General features: G+C 40.4%; 2 protein-coding genes across 5 annotated transcripts; one reads left to right on the top strand and one right to left on the bottom strand.

Annotated features, from left to right (window-relative positions):
* Positions 1–170: 170 nt before the first annotated feature.
* On the bottom strand, positions 171–13,571 carry LOC146693878 (von Willebrand factor A domain-containing protein 5A-like). Of its 4 annotated transcripts, none has more exons than XM_085429851.1 (19): positions 13,451–13,571; positions 11,359–11,406; positions 11,008–11,210; positions 10,690–10,912; positions 8,464–8,648; positions 8,266–8,380; positions 8,000–8,139; positions 7,818–7,906; positions 7,588–7,732; positions 6,717–6,796; positions 6,519–6,633; positions 6,218–6,376; positions 6,044–6,147; positions 4,984–5,204; positions 3,875–3,889; positions 2,945–3,085; positions 2,500–2,645; positions 1,023–1,146; positions 171–917 (listed from the first exon to the last, which is right to left on the bottom strand). In XM_085429851.1, the coding sequence occupies exons 2-19, from the start codon at positions 11,399–11,401 to the stop codon at positions 838–840; spliced, it is 2,328 nt and encodes a 775-aa protein (XP_085285977.1). In that variant the 5' UTR covers positions 11,402–11,406; positions 13,451–13,571; the 3' UTR covers positions 171–837. The 4 variants fall into 4 exon arrangements, with proteins under 4 accessions (XP_085285977.1, XP_085285979.1, XP_085285980.1 ...); XM_085429853.1 differs by having other exon boundaries at positions 2,945–3,082; XM_085429854.1 differs by lacking the exon at positions 3,875–3,889.
* Positions 13,572–16,656: 3,085 nt separating this feature from the next.
* On the top strand, positions 16,657–17,703 carry LOC146693877 (uncharacterized). The gene has a single exon (XM_085478679.1). The coding sequence runs from the start codon at positions 16,657–16,659 to the stop codon at positions 17,701–17,703; it is 1,047 nt and encodes a 348-aa protein (XP_085334805.1).

The raw sequence follows: 17,703 nt of genomic DNA, 5'->3' as shown, positions 1-17,703 counted from the left end.
TGTCCTGTTAATAAAGAATGAAGGAATAAGCCGCATGGTAGTTCTTCAGTTATCAGTGTAATTTGATACTGTACTCCTGTATACCATTATTCATTTTCTTGAACTGAAGCTATAGATCTTTACTCAGAAGGACTGAGTTAAACCAAAGAAAAATTCTTAATCTTCCAAGCACCAATTTTAATTTTTAATTTTCAGTTCAAGGCACAAATGGAAATACAAATAAAATAGTTTGATTAAGTTCAAAAAGCATTTAGAACAATTGCAACAAAATAAAAATGAAACATGAACAATAAATATAACAGCGGAGACATCATTCAGTACAATTTAATTCAGTTTTGTTTATATAGCTCCAAATCACAACAGTAGTTGCCTCGTGCTGCCCTCACACCACGTAACAATGTGAAGCTTGACAGCCAGCAAACACAACAGAAGAGATCTCCACAAGGCTTGCTTTTCTTGACTTTGAAGAGCTTTTTAAACCCTTTCCTTTCTTAAGGCTTCTCCTCGTTTTTCTAACTGAAATGTACAAAAAAATTAAAAATAAATTGCTTGCTAATATACACATCTTAATCACAAAGACGAACGTTTCCCAAGGCACAAGCGTGTAGGGCACATTAAGCGTGTACATTAGTGTGCACATTAGTGTGCTTTCTCTCTTATTTCTGAGTGGAGGGAGCAGGACAAAAGACACGCTATGGAAGAGAGCCAGAGATTAATAATAACTGATGATTAAATGCAGAATTATGTATAAACACACAGTCAGTGAAAAACGTGAATGAAGAAGACACAACACTGAATCAAAAGGCATTTGGCATAACTAGCTCTTTGAGAAAACTCTCAGAGTCCCAGAGCTTCTTTCTTCACGCTGGAACCCAACAGGACATTTCCAGCGTCCACACACTCTGACTCACATGGTGCTAAGAACACAAAACACAAGGATTAAAGAATGAATTTGCAAGAATAGCTCACTTTAACTTTGTGTCATGGATATGCAGCATTTTCTGTTATTATCGTGTTACTACCATTCTGAGCACGGAGCCATGAGGCAGCCTTCATAGCCAGAAGCTCCCACTCGTCCTTTGCATCCATCTTGAAAGCATGAAGCCAGATCAGAGCCAGAACGGTGGCCCACACTTCATTGTTGCCCTAATTCCCCAATAAAAGACAAATAAAACAGGGAGCACAAACACACACACACACACACCGAGCCTGAGAGCAATTGACTTTATTCAGTACAATAAACAAGCCATGCACACTTATTTTGTGTGTTTTGCCAGAGGCTTCTCTCTCCTGCAGTGTTATTGCTGTTATCCTGGGGTATTTCTGAAGGTATTTGATAGAGCATCATCTCCTGCAATACTCTGTTTAGACCAGATGTGTCTAATTTTACACCGTAGGCCACGTTCAGCCCACTTTGATCTTAAGTGGGTCGGACCACTGAAACTAAAGTTGTTACATATTTAACCGTTTTTCTACATAATGAAGAAAAACCTGCTGTAACATAGAAGGAAACCTGTCAGTACGACTCTTTGAACTTAAATTATAGTAAATAAATGTGTAAAATTCTCTAGACTGTCCAGTTTTTGTTAGTCACAAAAAAACCAAACAAATTTCTATAGATGAAAGTGAAAAATTAACTTCTCGGTCATTTAATTGTTTATTGCTTAATTACTTTGTGTAGTATGAATGACCATAAGGGAGATTTTAAATCAGAAGGAAAAGATGCAAAACTTATGAAAAGGTTTAAAAGTCCAAAATTGATGCTTGTGCTTGTTAGTGGTGAGCAGCAGTTTAAACAGGTTCAGAAATATAAATGGCTTCCAGTGTCATATTCAGGTCTGTGAGACTAATTTAGACACACAGACACTGAGCCATGGCTCTGGAGGAAATCCACACATTTCTGCATCTCTGTCATTTGAAGGCATTTTGTATATAGTTTATTTTAGGTAATATTCTACACTGAACTGTAATTTTAGTCTTTTTCAAGGAAGCAATTTTTCATTCAGTGACCCCTGTGGTACTTGGAATGAGAAGCCTGGGTCCCTTCAATTACAACCAACCCTGCCCCCATGAAACCCAGGGCTTTCCGGCTCTTATATGAACACCAGGCAATACATGGCACAGAGAACGGGCAACAACAGAAAGTAATGGAGTTAAAACAGCAACAGGCAGCCAGTTACATGTGAATGTAGGTACACCAAGACAAATTAATGCTTCTACACACATAATCTCAACAAACTACCTTTACATAAAAGGGTTCTGATCTTAGTTTTTACAATTGTGATAACATAACTAATGTAACATAAGGCAAATACCTTCACGGACACCTCTTATGAGGGAAATACTTTTTGCCAGTTTTTACTACAGCTGACTTCATTTTCATCTTTTGGGTTATGTTATGTTTAATATTTGTAATTTCTTTCTATATTTTGTACCATAAAATTTGATTAACATGCATATCATCACTTTTTGTAATGACTGAAACTGACAAAAACCCACCTTTTCAGGCTTTGACTTTTTCACCTCCTTGCTGGTCTTTCCCAGTGCAGTAGCCAGAGCTGGATCAAGCAGCCAGCAGCCAGACGCCTCCTGGAGGGAGACTAACTGTAGCAAAGGGTCTCTGGATAGGTGCTCATGCACAGCAGCTGGGAAAAAAAAAGTACAAAGATGAAATAATAACTGAACATCAAGTGTCCAGTCATGGCCTTTCTATCTAATTAAAAAAAATAAATATTATACAGTAAATTTACAGTAAGGCACTTTTTGCTCCTTTTTTTGTGGTACCAAACTGCGCTCACTTCTTCCCATGTAAAGTTTTGCAGTGCAGTGTTATGGTAAGATGAGTCTGATGTGGCAACAACAATGAAGAATTTATTGGGTGCCCTGATATTCTGTAAAAGATGGAAACTAAAAGATTTATGTGTCTACTTTTAACCAACATTACCTTCGTAAACAAACATATGTGAAGCAGCATAATGCTTGGCAGGCATCTTATGAGAGTTCCAAAAGACAGGTAGTTTCTTCTTCATGTGAGGAAATAGCCCTTTTTTGCTGTGAGACTTTGTTGGTTCATAGCAATGAGCTGCTGAGAGATTAGAGAGACCGCAACTCAGTAAAGCTCAAGTCATTATTATAAAAAACACACACACACACACACTACAGTCCAATTGGGTGATCTGGTAATTCATTACTTTCATATGACTAACACTGAGATTAAGTTCATTCCTTCCTGATAAATAGAAATCCGCATCCATCCAGTGCAGTGATGGTCATCTAAACAAAGTAAAGCTGCTCCAATTCCACTGGCTGTGGAAGCCCTGACTAAACAAATGTGCAACAAATGCAATGGCATCTCTCTTAAATGTAGGACAATGAAAACTCTTCAACTGCTATATGTCAGGAACTGGTTCATATGTTTTTTGTTGCTTTAGACAGCAGCCTACCCAAATAGCAAGCAGGTCTGGCCCAGATCTGGTATCAAGCCGGCACTTCTGACTGACTGGTGTCATGGCAGCTATAAAAGAATTAGTCCATTCTCTGAACAGAGTTTCGTCATGTTACTTTTGCGCTATTATGTTCCGGCACATGTTGTTATTACATGGCTTGATTAAAGTACACATAAGGCTGACATAAGGCACAGGACCACCAGTGTGCCTGCAACTGACCTTGTTCTGGCCCATGTGTGGGCCATCTCTGGCAAACCAGATCTGGACCACCAAAGGGCCGTCATTCTTTGCGGTATGTGGGCCATGTGTAAGCACATTGTGTGGGCCAGATCCAGGCCATACCAATTTTGCTAAGTGGGTATGCTTATAATTACAAAACACAAAATATTAAAAAAAACAAACAAACAAAAGAAGACATTTTTCCTTACCTAATCCCTTGAATGCTGAGAACGCAAAAAAAGAACAAGAAAAAAGAAAGAAAGGTGAAAACACGTTAGTAAAAAGAATTTTCAAACCTTTTGGCTGTTGTGCTTCATACATGACTCACCACAAACAATTGGCTGTATTGGTCTCCAATCAGCTTGCTAGCTACTGCATTCCAGAAACACTGTCCAAGGTGTAGCCCAACCCATTTCAGTTAGTATGTTTAATTATTTTATTTTAAAAAATATTATTTTTTAAGACCATTGTTGGTTTTAGTCTAGTTTAAACCAAACCAGTCCACTGGATTTAGCTACATTTTGGACAGTGTTTTTTGGAATACAGTAGCTAGCGAGCCAACCAGAATTTTTGCATCCAAAACTGTGATTGGTTGGTTTTGTGGCACATTTACAACAGTGTACAGAAAGAGTTGAGCGTGCAGTAAGCAGAGGTGTTGAAAGCATGATCGTCACACTGAGAGCAGGACGGTAGATGTCTATGAGCACACAGAGCAGAGATCTGAGCAGGAGAAAATGCCAACAACTGAGCGAGAGGGGCTGTTATTGTGTGTGTATATAGATATTAGCAAACACTGAAATACATTTAGCAGCAATGAATTTTGTTCGCTCAAATTAAGCTTTTCTTCATTCAAAATAATTTTCTCCTGAAAATGCAACATTTGTACTTACAAAAATAATATACATACACTCAGAGCAGAGGCACAAAAATAATGCCATAGATTTTATAACTAAAATAACATAACATAACTCCTACATAACTCATACACACCAAAAGTTGCTGGCTGACAATATTATAACGATTTGCAGAATCCTCTGGGTCAAAACTACTGTAAGATGACGTAAAGACTCCATCAACACTTAAAAGTATTAGGGAACAAATTTATTGGGTAACCAATGCTTTTTTACATGCATCCCTCTCTCTCATACTGCTGTCTGATCAGTACCTACATTATTTTTACCATCTTGTTGCTAATCATTCTTTTCATTTGGGTCTGACCTTCTCTTAAACCAAACATTTTACTGGTTTTATTCATGCTCAACCATCTTTGCTTCAGAGCTGTGGCTGACTTTTAGCTTTGCTTTTGGCAAAAACTCACAGGGTGTCGGAACATTTCTGCACACAAGAGGTCCTTGAATCACTTCGCTGTTGTCTTTGTTGACAGCAATGAAGGCAGTGAAAGAACTGCTCACTCCTGTTTGGACACTGAGATGCACCACCTTCTCCTTCACACCTCCAACTTGCTGTCCTCTGTGCTCTCTCTCCTCCATCTCCAGGGAGCGAATCAGAGTTCGAGCACCCAACCTGTGGACTGTTAATCTGCAGATAAGAAGGAACACACCAAGAGATGGGTGACTTAAGTGTTTCTTTGTTTTTTTTACCATTGTATTTTTTAAAGGTTATATAGAGTTGGAGTCAAACTCCCCAAAAATCACATCAGATACCATGATTGAAAACAAATGCTCATACCTAGAAGTAATCAAAATCCAAATGACACATGAGCACTTTCTTCAGGTTTTAAACCTGCTGATAGCGCTGATATTAGAGTTTGGATTGTTACAATATTTGTGATTAAGACTAAAAGAATTTATAATTAATATCTCAATGAGCAAATTCCACTGATTCATTCTCACTGATAGTGAGAAAGAAGTGTCTCCTCCTGTGTGAGTGGTTAGTAATTACAGCAAACAAGAGAATGTTATCTTTTTTACTTTATTTAAAAGGTTTGTGGATAAGCTCAGCATGCGGAGTAGAAGTTATGAAGAGACTCAGAAGTACCACTGCAGGACTTGGTTGTGCATTAGCAACAAAAAGTTTAATTTGAGCCTGAGAGGGTTAATATCCTATTGCATTCAATCACTTCTGAGTAAAAAGAAGTCATAAAATATGTATGTGGGGTAATCAGGTTGTTAGTTTTTAACTGTTGCAAATCGGCAACGCCTGCCTTGAGAGGGTTAATTACTCATGTCGACTCTTAGTCACCAAGATTATGCAATAAGAAGTAAATGTCAGTGGTTGACCTATTTAAATACTTTATTTCAGATGTGAACACAACATATTTCAGTTCATATTCATTGTAATCTACTGCTATTTTCAACCCAATATATCTAAAGTCATGAACCATTGAAAAGTACTGAGTTTCTTAAACTCTGTTTTACCCAGTGTCCTCTGCAGGTCTGAGACTGAAGTGCAGCTGGTTCTCAGAGGGATGACCTGCCAGACTGTACTTCACCGTCACACAGCCCTCTGCTGCCTCTGAGCTCTGACACAGCATCACAGGGTCAGAAGTCATGAAATAGTTAAACAACAACATGAGAGGCTGCTGCTCCTACCTGTCCACTGAGCTGGGAATAAATCAGTGACCTCTGACCCTGGAAAAGTGCTGTGATTGGTGGAGAGAGGACAGTGACAGACACTTCCTTTGGTAAATCCCATGTGACTGAGATGTCGACCACAGTCGGCTGCAGAGCAAATCGCAGCGACTGCATCACCTGAAAAATAATGAAAAACTCTCCAAATATATACAAACAGTTGGAACAGACATTTTACTCATTGCAGGTCTGATCACAAATATGTATCTGCTGCTGCTGCTGCAATGCTTAACTTGACTTTTAATTGTGTTTAATGTCTTACTTTTGGTTGCATCCTGTCAGTCCCTGTGATGAACTGAGCGTGACCTCCTCCTTCTTTGGCCATCCCATTGATGAGAGCAGAGCTGGCCCCTTCCCCAATCCCAAAAGAGAAACACCTGCAATACAACAGTTTTCTACATAGAGGACATGTTGGACATTCTGTAATTGTGTAGACGTACTTGTGTTTTTGTGGTTTCACCTGTGAGAATCTGAGTTCTTCTTCACCAGATCTATCACTTCTTTGGTGTTCCTCACCTCTCCATCAGTAAAGACAAACAGCTAGAGAGGAGAGTTGGCACATGAAGACATAACATCAGACCCAGAAACACACAGCTTGTTCTGAGAGCTGAGTTAGGTTTCAGAAACACAAATGTTTTTGTGGTAGTGTGCAAAGAACAATGTACAGTTAGTATGAACTCCAAACTAAAGAACAAAGCTGTTACATGAACAACGATTATATTCACAGGGTTAAAATATGTGATATATTAAAAGTTAGATTGTACACTAATGCCAATGCTGAGAAACATTTGTAGAGCGTGTGTGGTCCAAGTTTTGTCCAATGTTTTTATGAAACTGAATCTGCTCTATGTAGATACATCCCTATAAAGCATCTTCATGGTGATATAAAAAAAGCTAAAATATCCCAAATCATTATATTTTAAGATGAAGTTGTTCTAAGTTATTCTGATTCTAAGGCTAAAGCAAGGCAAGCAGAAAGTAAAATTAAGTTCAAAGGAAATTTCCAGGAGATTAATGCAAAGCAGTTTGTGTGTGTGTGTGTGTGTGTGTGTGTGTGTGTGTGTGTGTGTGTGTGTGTGTGTGTGTGTGTGTGTGCGCATATGGGTTCTTACTATCTTGGTGGGGACCAAAGTCTGAAATTTACTGTACTGGTGGGGACCAAAATCCAGGTCCCCACGTTGTTGGAGGCATTTTTCACACTTAAATTGTGGTTTTAGTGTTTTAGGGTTACAATTGGTTTATGGTTAATGGTTAAGTTTAGGGAAAGCATTATGTTATTGGGATGTCCCCACGAGGACAGCAAACCAGAAGAGCATGTGAGTGTGTGTTACCTGTCGAGGCTGATTGGGAATGCAGGGCTGGTTGTAAATATGTTTTAGGGGCTCCAGGATCTCTGTTTCTCCAAGATTAGCCTCCATCTGCTCAACTGTATTTAGAGCCTCCTCCATGGTCTGCTGGCTGTACTCCACACTCTTACTGCCATCACACAGACACCAATACAAACATGCATGTATTTCATGTCAAGGACAAAAGGACCTTTGTTGGGCTGGGAGAGACTCACGGGAAGATGTGTTCATATCTGGACCCAAAACTGTAAATGTTGAAACAGCAGCCCTTTGGTAAGCTCTTCAACAGGAGCAGCAGAGTATCCTTAAGGGAACATGGATAAGATGGTGAAGCCACTGTGTGAGAGGAACAACATGAAACTTTTTATGAGTTTATGACTAAATATATTATGAATACCTTGGCACTGCGGATGCGAGTATTACTCATACTTCCAGATCGATCCATTAAGAACACAAACTCTCCACATGAAGACATCGCAGACTGGGGGAACTCAGGGTACAGACTCACCATCACCACTGGATCACCCATCAGAGAGCCTGAAAAATAAAAAATGGGAGAAATTGTTTTTGGTTTATGCCAACAAATTGAACTTCCAAGCAGCAGTAGATAAGCAATTTTTTTTTTACATTTTCAAACCAACTACTCCTATCATTTCCACTCACCCGGCTCAGCAGAGGCCTGTCCTGCCTCCACCACAGCAGTGGGCTGGTGAGCATCTTTGTAATAAATCAGCAGTTCAACATCTCTGTCAAACTTGTGTCCTGCAGCCAGTTTGACCTGCACACCACAAACACATTCATATTTAATTCTCAGTTATAAGTAACAACCACACACAGCAGAAACATCAGCATTCTACCTACCGTGGCCTGGGTTTGATCAGTGTTGAGGTACTGGAGAGGGTCCAGGGAACAGTTGGACTCTACTTTAGAGATTGGACGAGGAGAGGACACTCGGGCAGAGAAAGACAGACTGTAGGGCACTAACCCCACACTCGAAAGACCCCCTATGAGCAAGTTCCTTGGCAACAATGAGAGGGAAAAGCTCCCTATTTACAGGAAGAAACGTCCAGCAGAACCAGGTTGAGGGAGGGCCAGCCATTTGCCAAGACCGGTTCAGGGTGAGAGGAGGAAAACAGGACAAAGACATGCCATGGAAGAGAACTTGAATTAAATGCAGAGGTATGTGTAAACGTATAGTGAGTGAAAAAACACTCAGTGAAGAAAAACACTTAATGCTTCATTGGAACCTTGACCTATTGCAGTGTAACTAAGGCAGTGGTTCCCAAACTTTTTTTGCTAGGCCCCCCTTTGTTTTACAAGAGAACTGTTCGCGCCCCCCCACACACACACAAACACATCCTCCAACCACACACACCCATATTTTGCTCCATTGCGGTTTATTTCACATCTCAAACATTTAGTAAACAATTAAGCAAATACAAGTAATCTGCAATAAATGACAGGTAGTAAGAGAGTAACTACTAACTCTTTTACGCTACGTCCGTACCTACACAGGTATTTTTGAAAACGCAGCTGTTTCGTCCACACGTAAACGACGTTTTTGAATCACCGATAACTGAGATTTTTTAAAACTCCTTTTTTGCATTTACACGTGGACGAGGAATACAGCGTTTGCCACGCAACAACAACGGTATGCGGCTTTCTTCACGTCACACTGTGCGCCACGTTATTGTTTACATGAGATGAATTGCAGATAGACACAAAATACTGTTAATCTGACTATCTGCAGGTTTTACACGCTTACATACACACACGCAGTTACTGTTCCTCCATTTACAAAGGCGTCACGGTGTGTGTGTAGTTTTTTTTTCCCTCTGTAATAATATTCAACATTGCTATCAATACATTTTTCAAAAAATGCCTCTCTGTGCAAAATGGGTTTAAAAACATAAACAACTGTGGGATACTGTTTGTCCGTGATTTGAACCGGGGGAACAAATCGTAGCAGGAGGAAGTAATGAAGTAATTACTGAAGTTAACTCAGAAAGATCAATTGAAGAAAAAGATGAAATAAATACCACTGGTACTGAAAGTAACTCTACACATTGTTAAGTCAGTGAGATGATTATGAGTATGTTTTTCCTCTAGTAGTTAAAATTGTATTTGTGAAGACATTCATGAATTCATTACTATTTAACGTTAAAGGAATGGTTGGCTCAGCAGAGCTCTGACTTTTTGTCAGCTTGACTACAGTGCTAAGATAAGATACAATAAGATAACCTTTATTAGTCCAACCTGTGGGAAATTTGTTTTGTTACAGCAGAAAGTGGACAGTGCAAAGTTACATAGTAAAAATTAGAAAAACACTGGAAAAGGATAAGAATAAGATACTGTACACAATTGTAGACAATGTAATAGAATAAAATGCTGCAGAGAAACCTAGGGTTGCTCTTATTTCCTTCAATCAGTGATGAATAGTAACCTTCTAGCTTTACTGAAGGCTTTTTTATAAAGCAAAAAACTATTTTTTAAGCTAAATGATGATCTTCTTAATTAGTGAGACACTGTTTCTAGCTTACTTTATCTGCTTTAAGGTGCACATTTGCGAGTTATACCAGGGAGTCAAGTACTTCTGATTTGAGGTGTTCTCTTTCAGAGGAGCCACAGTAACCCCTGTGTTTAAATTGTGGCTAGAAATGACACAAAGAGCAAAGAAACTGCAGTTATAGTAATGGTGGAAGGGCAATCAAATAATTTTGTATGTTTGAAAGACAGAATAAATGCAGAATGAGAAAGAAAGAATGACATAGCCTAACACAGCACAGATACTCCGTAACCCCAAAGTCCATCCCCTAATCATGTTATAGATTCTGGACTTGAAAATAAAGTGTTGAGAAAGACAGTTGCTTTCAATGTTTATGTTTCCATGTTACGCTTAATTCTTTTCAAGTTTATCTTTTTTGTCTACATAACAAATTCAAAAATATTTTATTTATGGAGGAAGAGAGACGGAGAGAGAGAAAGAGGTTGGAAATTCCTCCACCACCATAGTTGCAGTTATGAAACCTTTTTCTATGCAGAGGTGTGAGTTTGAGGCTTTCTGTTAGTGTCAACGTTTTTTCCTACCCCGAGGCTGGTATCGAGGGTTGAGCACAGCAGGCAGACAGAACCTCAGACCATCATCAGCCTGCACAGCCAGCTCAGTCACGTACTCCAACCTGATGGAGGCGCTCTCTCCTGGAGGCAGACTGCCCACACTCAGAGAGAATATATCTGGACTCTGATCACTCTCCTCCAATAGGAAGGCCTGCTGACCCGAGCTCAGAGCATCATCATACTCCTCACGAGCCTGAAGGACAGGTGGCACATGTCAGTGACATTCACTGTGTTTATAAGTAAGATTAAAAATAACAATAATCAGGTTATATTTACTGTCCAGCTCACCTTCTGTTTTTCCATCACCTCAGCTACAATCTGTGTCTGTCCGATCTTAGCACTGAAATGACAGACAGCAGCGTCTCCAGGCAGAGGGAAGACAAAAACAGCCTCTAATGGTTTGTCCTCCTTATTCTTATAGTTCAGAATGGAGACCACTGTAGCCACATGGTCCCTCACCTCCAGCTCCACCTCAATGCTCTTCAGAGGAACTAACAGACAAGCATAATTCCAGCAGTCACACTTTTATTTTTTAAAGTCAAAATTAGATTGTTCTCCTGCCGAGTAATCTGTCCATGTAACTCTACTAATTTTTGATGATAAAGAGAAAATTCATTTTAATGTTTATCAGATTTTTACCTGGTTTGTTCTGGGCAGTTAGCAGACCACATGATGTCATCATTGTACCTGTATAAGAGACAAACACCACAGACAGAATCTCGCAATGAAACATTTAAGTTTACATAGTATATATAGTATATTTCATTTATCAGCTTTTTCTGGAGTCTGTCTCTTCTGCACAGAATCAAAGCAAACTTTCACATCAACAAACAGAAAAAGGTTTTTCTACCAGCTCAGAAAATGGTTTGTTTGAGAGAAATGAGTCACGAGGTTCATTGATTAGATTAGATTAGATTAGATAAAAATTAATAAACCCTCCGGTGGGTTCCGCCGGGAAATTCAGTGTTCCCGGTACTCATTAGTCTGTTCAGATCTGAGGATATCTGAGGATAAGTGTCACAGCAAAACAAACTAGCAACTCTCTGATTCTGTACTTCAGTGGTCCCAACCTTTTTTGCGTCACAGACCAGTTTAATGTCAGACAATATTTTTACAGACCGGCCTTTAAGGTGTCGCGGATAAATACAACAAAATAAAATGATACGACCAAGACAAAAACTGTGATATTTTGTAAATATTTGTAAATATAATAATAAACGCGACTTCACTGTATAATTGTGTAGCTGTTTATCTGTCTTTGTTTCAGTGTAATCTATCAGAATAGGAAAAAAAGCAATGTGACTTGCAGGGTAAATTATTTATTTTATTTTATGCAGGTTAAATGTCACATCTGTTCTGCGAAGCTTCCTTACACAAACAAAAGCGCTACTTGGCAGAGAGAAACATTCCAAGATCAGAGGATCCTTTAACGTACTGGGGGAATAGGAAGACATCTTATTCGAACCTTTTCCACCTGGCTTTACAGTTTTTGTGTACCCCAGCTTCATCTGTGCCCTGTGAGCGTGTGTTTTCCAAAGCTGGGGAAATGGTGTCAAAAAAAAAAAAGATATAAAATGATTCCATGGAAAGTACAATACCTTACAGTGTATACAAGAATGACTAGGTCATTGAATCAGTGTCTGTTGTGAGTCTCAAGTAAGTTGCCTGCAATGATATTTAAGGTCCAGCAGGTGTCAGTATGGAGCAAAACAGCAACACTGTGTCGACACAGTATCAATACAGTTTGGGGAATGTGCTGAAACGCTTCACGAGGCCTCATCTACCCATCACTAATGTATATGTATACCACTCCCCCCCCAACAGGGCAAGTATGTGCTAGGCTTTGGCCCACATCAGTCTAAAATTGTATGTAACCATGAATAACGTGTTGCCATGTCCACCAGGAGAGACTGGACAGTATAGATGTAAAACAAATATGCCAGCAGTTCATTTCAGCTAAAGAGAGGAGCAGGCATGTGTTTGGCTCCTTCACATAGTGGACACTGAGTTGTTGTGTGGGGCACCAGTAGTCCATGTCTGTTGCTGTAACAGTAGTTTATGTTCAGAATTAAAAAAAAAAACCCAGCTCACTGATTTGATGGGGGCAATAGTGCGCCTAAAATGTTGCTTAATTTTGCTGAGAGATCTTTTACTTTGTGGTAATCTTAGATGAGTAGTTTTATGGACAAAAACCACCAGGTCATTCAGTGTTCCCTTAGTGCTCATGTATAAGAGATGTTGGTGTACTATAACTGAAGTAATGTTGTTAAGTCCTTAAAGTCATATTCTTTTATTGTCATGACTGTATTTGAAGCTATTTTTTTATTTTTGTATGATATCTGATTTATATGGAATATGGCTGAAGTAAACTAAAGTCTAAAATACTTAGTAATTTGTTTAATAGTAATTTAACATATATAATTCACATATAAAACTATGAATTGTAATTTTAAATGGTTTAAAAACATGTAGAATAGCATATGTAGGCAAGTATATTTCTCTTTCTTTTTCAAGAAGCAAAGACAAGAAGGAAAAAAAACAAGAAGAAACAGGGCAGAGTTCGCCCCAATCATCCGTCCCCACCAATGCCAAAACCGAAATCTCCGCCCTTGATACCACCAGACCTGAAATTAAAACACTTTCCAGACGCTAATTAAAAGAGCAAGCTTAACAAAACAATATGGCTAAAGTCAGGCTACTTGTGGCGTGAGAGGTGCCATCCATTACTCACCCTTGACGTCGTCACTGCAACGTCAATGGTGCTTTATACTTGTATCCCTGTGTTTAGATTTTAAAAAATTCCTGCCACGGCGGAGATGCTCGAAACCGCAACGCCTGTTTTGCGGTTAGGCGTGGTCAAGGAAAACGGAGATTTAGTTATTTATGTCAAATTTGTGCGCCGTTTTTGACGTCACGCTGTGCGCCACGTTTTTTTTTTTACATGAGATGAAGTTCTACTTCCCCACATGCGGATAATAGTGTTGCTTTTAATCTTACTACCTGCAGTTTTTACACGCTTACATATACACACGCAGTTACACACACTGTCCCTCTATTTAGAAAGACAAAGGAGTCAGGGTGAACTTTCGTAGTGGCTTCTATATTCAACACAGATGCTCTCAAAACCCAAATCCCCACGTCGGTTTTGAATACATTTCTTTTTTTAAATGAAACTCGTGTATGCTGTATCAATCAATCAATCTTTATTTATAAAGCACTTTTCATATAAAAAATGTAGCACAAAGTGCTTTACATAGTTAAAAGCAGCCCACCCCACCCTCCAACTCACTCCCCACGCTCTGCACGCTCTGTATGCATTTTGTTCATTCCTAAGTTGTGAGTCTACACCAGCCAAAATACTGTCTTCAGTTATTAACATCTGAAATAGTGAAGGCACTTAAAAAGTAACAAAAAATTAGCTGGTTTTTCCAGAAAACCTCCAAAGCTTTTCAGAAGTACTTAACAAACCCGTTTCCGCTTTCCCTCCCAGGCTTCTAGACTTCTGATTCGCCAACATTTCTACACAGTTAGGATTTGGCATGTTCTTGGCAGCGTTTGACTTCGTTCTTTGGGTTTACATGTGGACGGAGTTGATTTTAGCTAGAGTTCTCTTTTTGGGGAGAATTAACTTATCTCTTTTGAAACAAAATATCCCTCTGCATTTGAATTGAAAGTGTATTATGTTCAGCTGATGCTGAATACAAATGTAATTGAAATAGAATTACCTAAAGTAAATGAAACATTAAGTAAATATATGTTTAAATATGTGACTGAATGTTCAAATGTGGTGGAATTAGCTGTTTTCACATTAACTGAAAAGAAGAAAATGCTTTGAAGTGGTTTTCAAGTTTAACTTATAAACTCCGTAAAATGACATACACTAAAGATCAAGCGATCAACCCCAACTTTGTTTTATTTTATTTTTTTATTGAAAATTCTGCAGTTTGTCTCATTGCACTCTGAAATAAAAGCATAGTACAAATAAGCAATTGGAGTTTAAAAAGAAATCATGGAATCAATTTATAATAATTTATATAAACTTTTGACTGTTCAAAGTAGCCATCTTTGGCAGATATAACAGCTGAACACACCCATGGCCTTCTTTCTACAATAGAAATCAAAGGTTCTTCAGAAAGTTCTTCCCATATCTGTTGCAGAAGTTACCATAAATGTGTGGCATTGTATGTACGTTTGCTTTCACTCTTCTGTCCAGTTCATCTCAAAACAACCCAATGTGGTTTAAGTTTGGAGGCTGTGCTGGCCACTCCATGTTTTCAAGCTTACCATCTTGTTCTGTTTTTCCTGAGGTAGTTCTGTCATACCTCGGGCTTGTGTTTTGGGTCTTGCTGTAGGATGAACCCATGACCAAATAGGTACATACCAGAGAATATTGGATGGGGCTGCAGTGTACTGCAGTAGCCAATTTGGGTCAGGGTGCCTCTCACTCTGTACAAGTCACCAACCCTGGATCCAGCAATACAACCCCAGACATCACACTTCATCCTCCATATTTGACAGTTGACACCACACACTGTGGAACCATCCTTTCGCCTAGTCAACGGTGTACAAAGATCCTGCGTGATAAACTGAAGATTTCACATTTTGATTGACCAGTCCATAAAACCGTCTTCCTGTCTTCAGTAATCCACTGTTTTATGGCCCAGGCAAGCCCCTTTGTTTTATTCTGACGTCTTACCAGTGGTTTTCTTGCTGCAACTCGTCCTGTCAAACCTGCAACTTGAAGTCTTCTCTTCAGAGTTGAGACTGAAACTTAATATGCTTACTATGACCACAATTAAGCTGTGATCCTCTGAGCCGCTTATCATGGAAGCTTTCAACTCTCAGACACTTGTCCTCTGATTCAGTTATGGCTTTGGGTCTGTCAGATCTCTTCCTGTATGAGTTTAACCCAGTTTCTGAGTGCCCTTTGATGGTGAAGGAAACTGTACTCACTGACACCTTGACTTTCTTTGCAACTTCATTGTAGGAAAGACCTACCTTTTTTAAGTGGTATGATGGTCCGTCTCTCTTCCATTGTTAGTTAATAATAATAATAATAATAATAATAATAATACATTTTATTTATAGGCGCCTTTAAGACCCTCAAGGTCACCTTACAATAAAACAAGAACAATCGCAGCAAGAAAATATAATAAACATGGAAAAGTTCCCCTTTTCACACCATTTTTTTGTAGCAACACACTACTTTCTACAGCACAATACCATTCTACTGATGCACACAAGATTATGGCACCACAGTGTGTTGCAAGACTGCTTTTGTGCAGTCAAAGGGGGTTGTAACTAATCCCGAAAAGTTGCACCACTTGTAACAATGAGTAGCACCAACTTTCAAGGCTTGATCAACCTCCATTGCTGCAGAACAGCTTTAAATTCTTAACCCATTTTGTGTTCCCTGAAAAAGACTTTTTTGTATAATTCTGAGATCTAGAATTTTCAGTTCTTTTTCTACGCTCGGTGTTTCACTACGGGAATTACTCCAATGACAACATGTCTGTCTATGACAGACATGTCGAGCCGTGCTCAGGGCTCCGCCCCTTCATTCTAACACGGCTGACCAGCCCCTCCTAACTCATTCTCGCTTTCTTCCCGTGAGAAACCTGGTTTTAGCTAGCGAGGTAGCCGACGTTGTGTAACTCGGGCTAACGCATTACGACGAGCTATTTTTTCAGTGTCCGGCTAGCATTAACTTGTTAGCAAGCCACAAACCATATTAGCATCTCACTAGCATTAGCTTGTTAGTCAACCTACGGTTTGGTTAGTATTAAGTTGCTAGCGGAGTGCAGCTAAGATGACACGACGAGCTGACTCCCGTGGCGACTAGCTCGGATTTAACCCCCGCTGCTAGTCCTAGCTACGTACGGGCTAACGTGTCGCGATGAGCCTTGTGTAGGCTAGTCTCACCCCTTTCCGCTAACCATGTCTACGGCTCCTACCCCCGCCAAAGGGTCGGAACCGAAGGCCAAAGAGGCTGTATCCCGCCCATGCCCTGCATCATGCGGTGCCACCATCTCGGGCAGGAACCCTCATCCAACGTGCATTGTCTGTATGGGTGCCAAGCATGCTCAGGCTTCACTGGCAGACCCCCAGGGATGCCCACACTGTGCGTTGATGCCAGAGAAAGTCCTGGAAAGGAGGCTGAGGGTAGCAGTAACGAACAGTCAGGACCCCTGCCTGTCGGCTGCTACTGCTATGAGTGATATCCGTCATCCGCGAGCCTCCAGCTGGGCAGACATGATGGAAGAAGAGTCCCCGCTCATGCCCCCATTGTTCGAGGACCTTCTCGATCAAAATGTGGGCAAGCCGGGTGGCGAAGATGCGGAGGGCGATGCCAACTCCGACCTCCTCAACCTAGAGGACATGGATGAGGAGGAGGATGACTCTACCTTCCCTCCTCAGCAGTCCAGGCCACCGAGTGGGGCTGAAGTTGCACCCCCGGAGGACAGCTATTTGTACGAGGTCTGCAAACGGGCTTCTACCAAGCTAGGCATCCCATGGCCAGCTGCCCGGGATACCGAAGGGGCAGAACGCGACCTGTATGATGGCAAGAGGCTCCCACCAGCCCTGCTGCCATCAAAGCAGCTTCTGCCAGCAGTCTCTGCCTGCATGAAAGAAATGAGTCACTCCTGGTCAAGCCCTTTTAAAAGCAAGCTTCCGACCAAGGGCTGCTCTAAGCTTGAGATCCAGGGGATGGGTGAACTGGGGCTGACTGAACCCCCAGCAGTGGAGCCTTCAGTGGCATATCACCTTCACCCTAACCGCAGGGCAGTCTCAGCTTCTTCTGGCATTTCTTTGCCCAGCAAGATGGATTGCTTCACGGCATCTATTTATCAAAGGATGTACAAATATGCTGCACAGTCAGTATGCTTGCTTAATGCAGTCACACTGCTATCAGCATATCAGGCAGAAATTCTGGAAGACATGAGCCGTCAGCTTGACTCTGGTTCCCCAAACCCAGCTCTCTGA

This window comes from Copadichromis virginalis, linkage group LG14 (assembly GCF_057382275.1).
Source record: "Copadichromis virginalis isolate Kocher_CV1m ecotype Utaka linkage group LG14, C_Virginalis_male_GT1.1, whole genome shotgun sequence".
NCBI classification, from domain to species: domain Eukaryota; kingdom Metazoa; phylum Chordata; class Actinopteri; order Cichliformes; family Cichlidae; genus Copadichromis; species Copadichromis virginalis.
This window is presented reverse-complemented; position numbering and strand designations above follow the sequence as displayed.

Bases quoted from the DNA above. Each gene is read 5' to 3' on its own strand.
- LOC146693878 (XM_085429851.1), bottom strand. From the start codon at position 11,401: ATGATGACATCATGTGGTCTGCTAACTGCCCAGAACAAACCAG. The intron at 8,140-8,265 runs GTGAGTGGAAAT...TTTATTTTTCAG, and splicing joins ACAGGCCTCTGCTGAGCCGG to GCTCTCTGATGGGTGATCCA. The intron at 6,797-7,587 runs GTAACACACACT...TCTCCTCTCTAG, and splicing joins TTCCCAATCAGCCTCGACAG to CTGTTTGTCTTTACTGATGG.
- LOC146693877 (XM_085478679.1), top strand. From the start codon at position 16,657: ATGTCTACGGCTCCTACCCCCGCCAAAGGGTCGGAACCGAAGGCCAAA.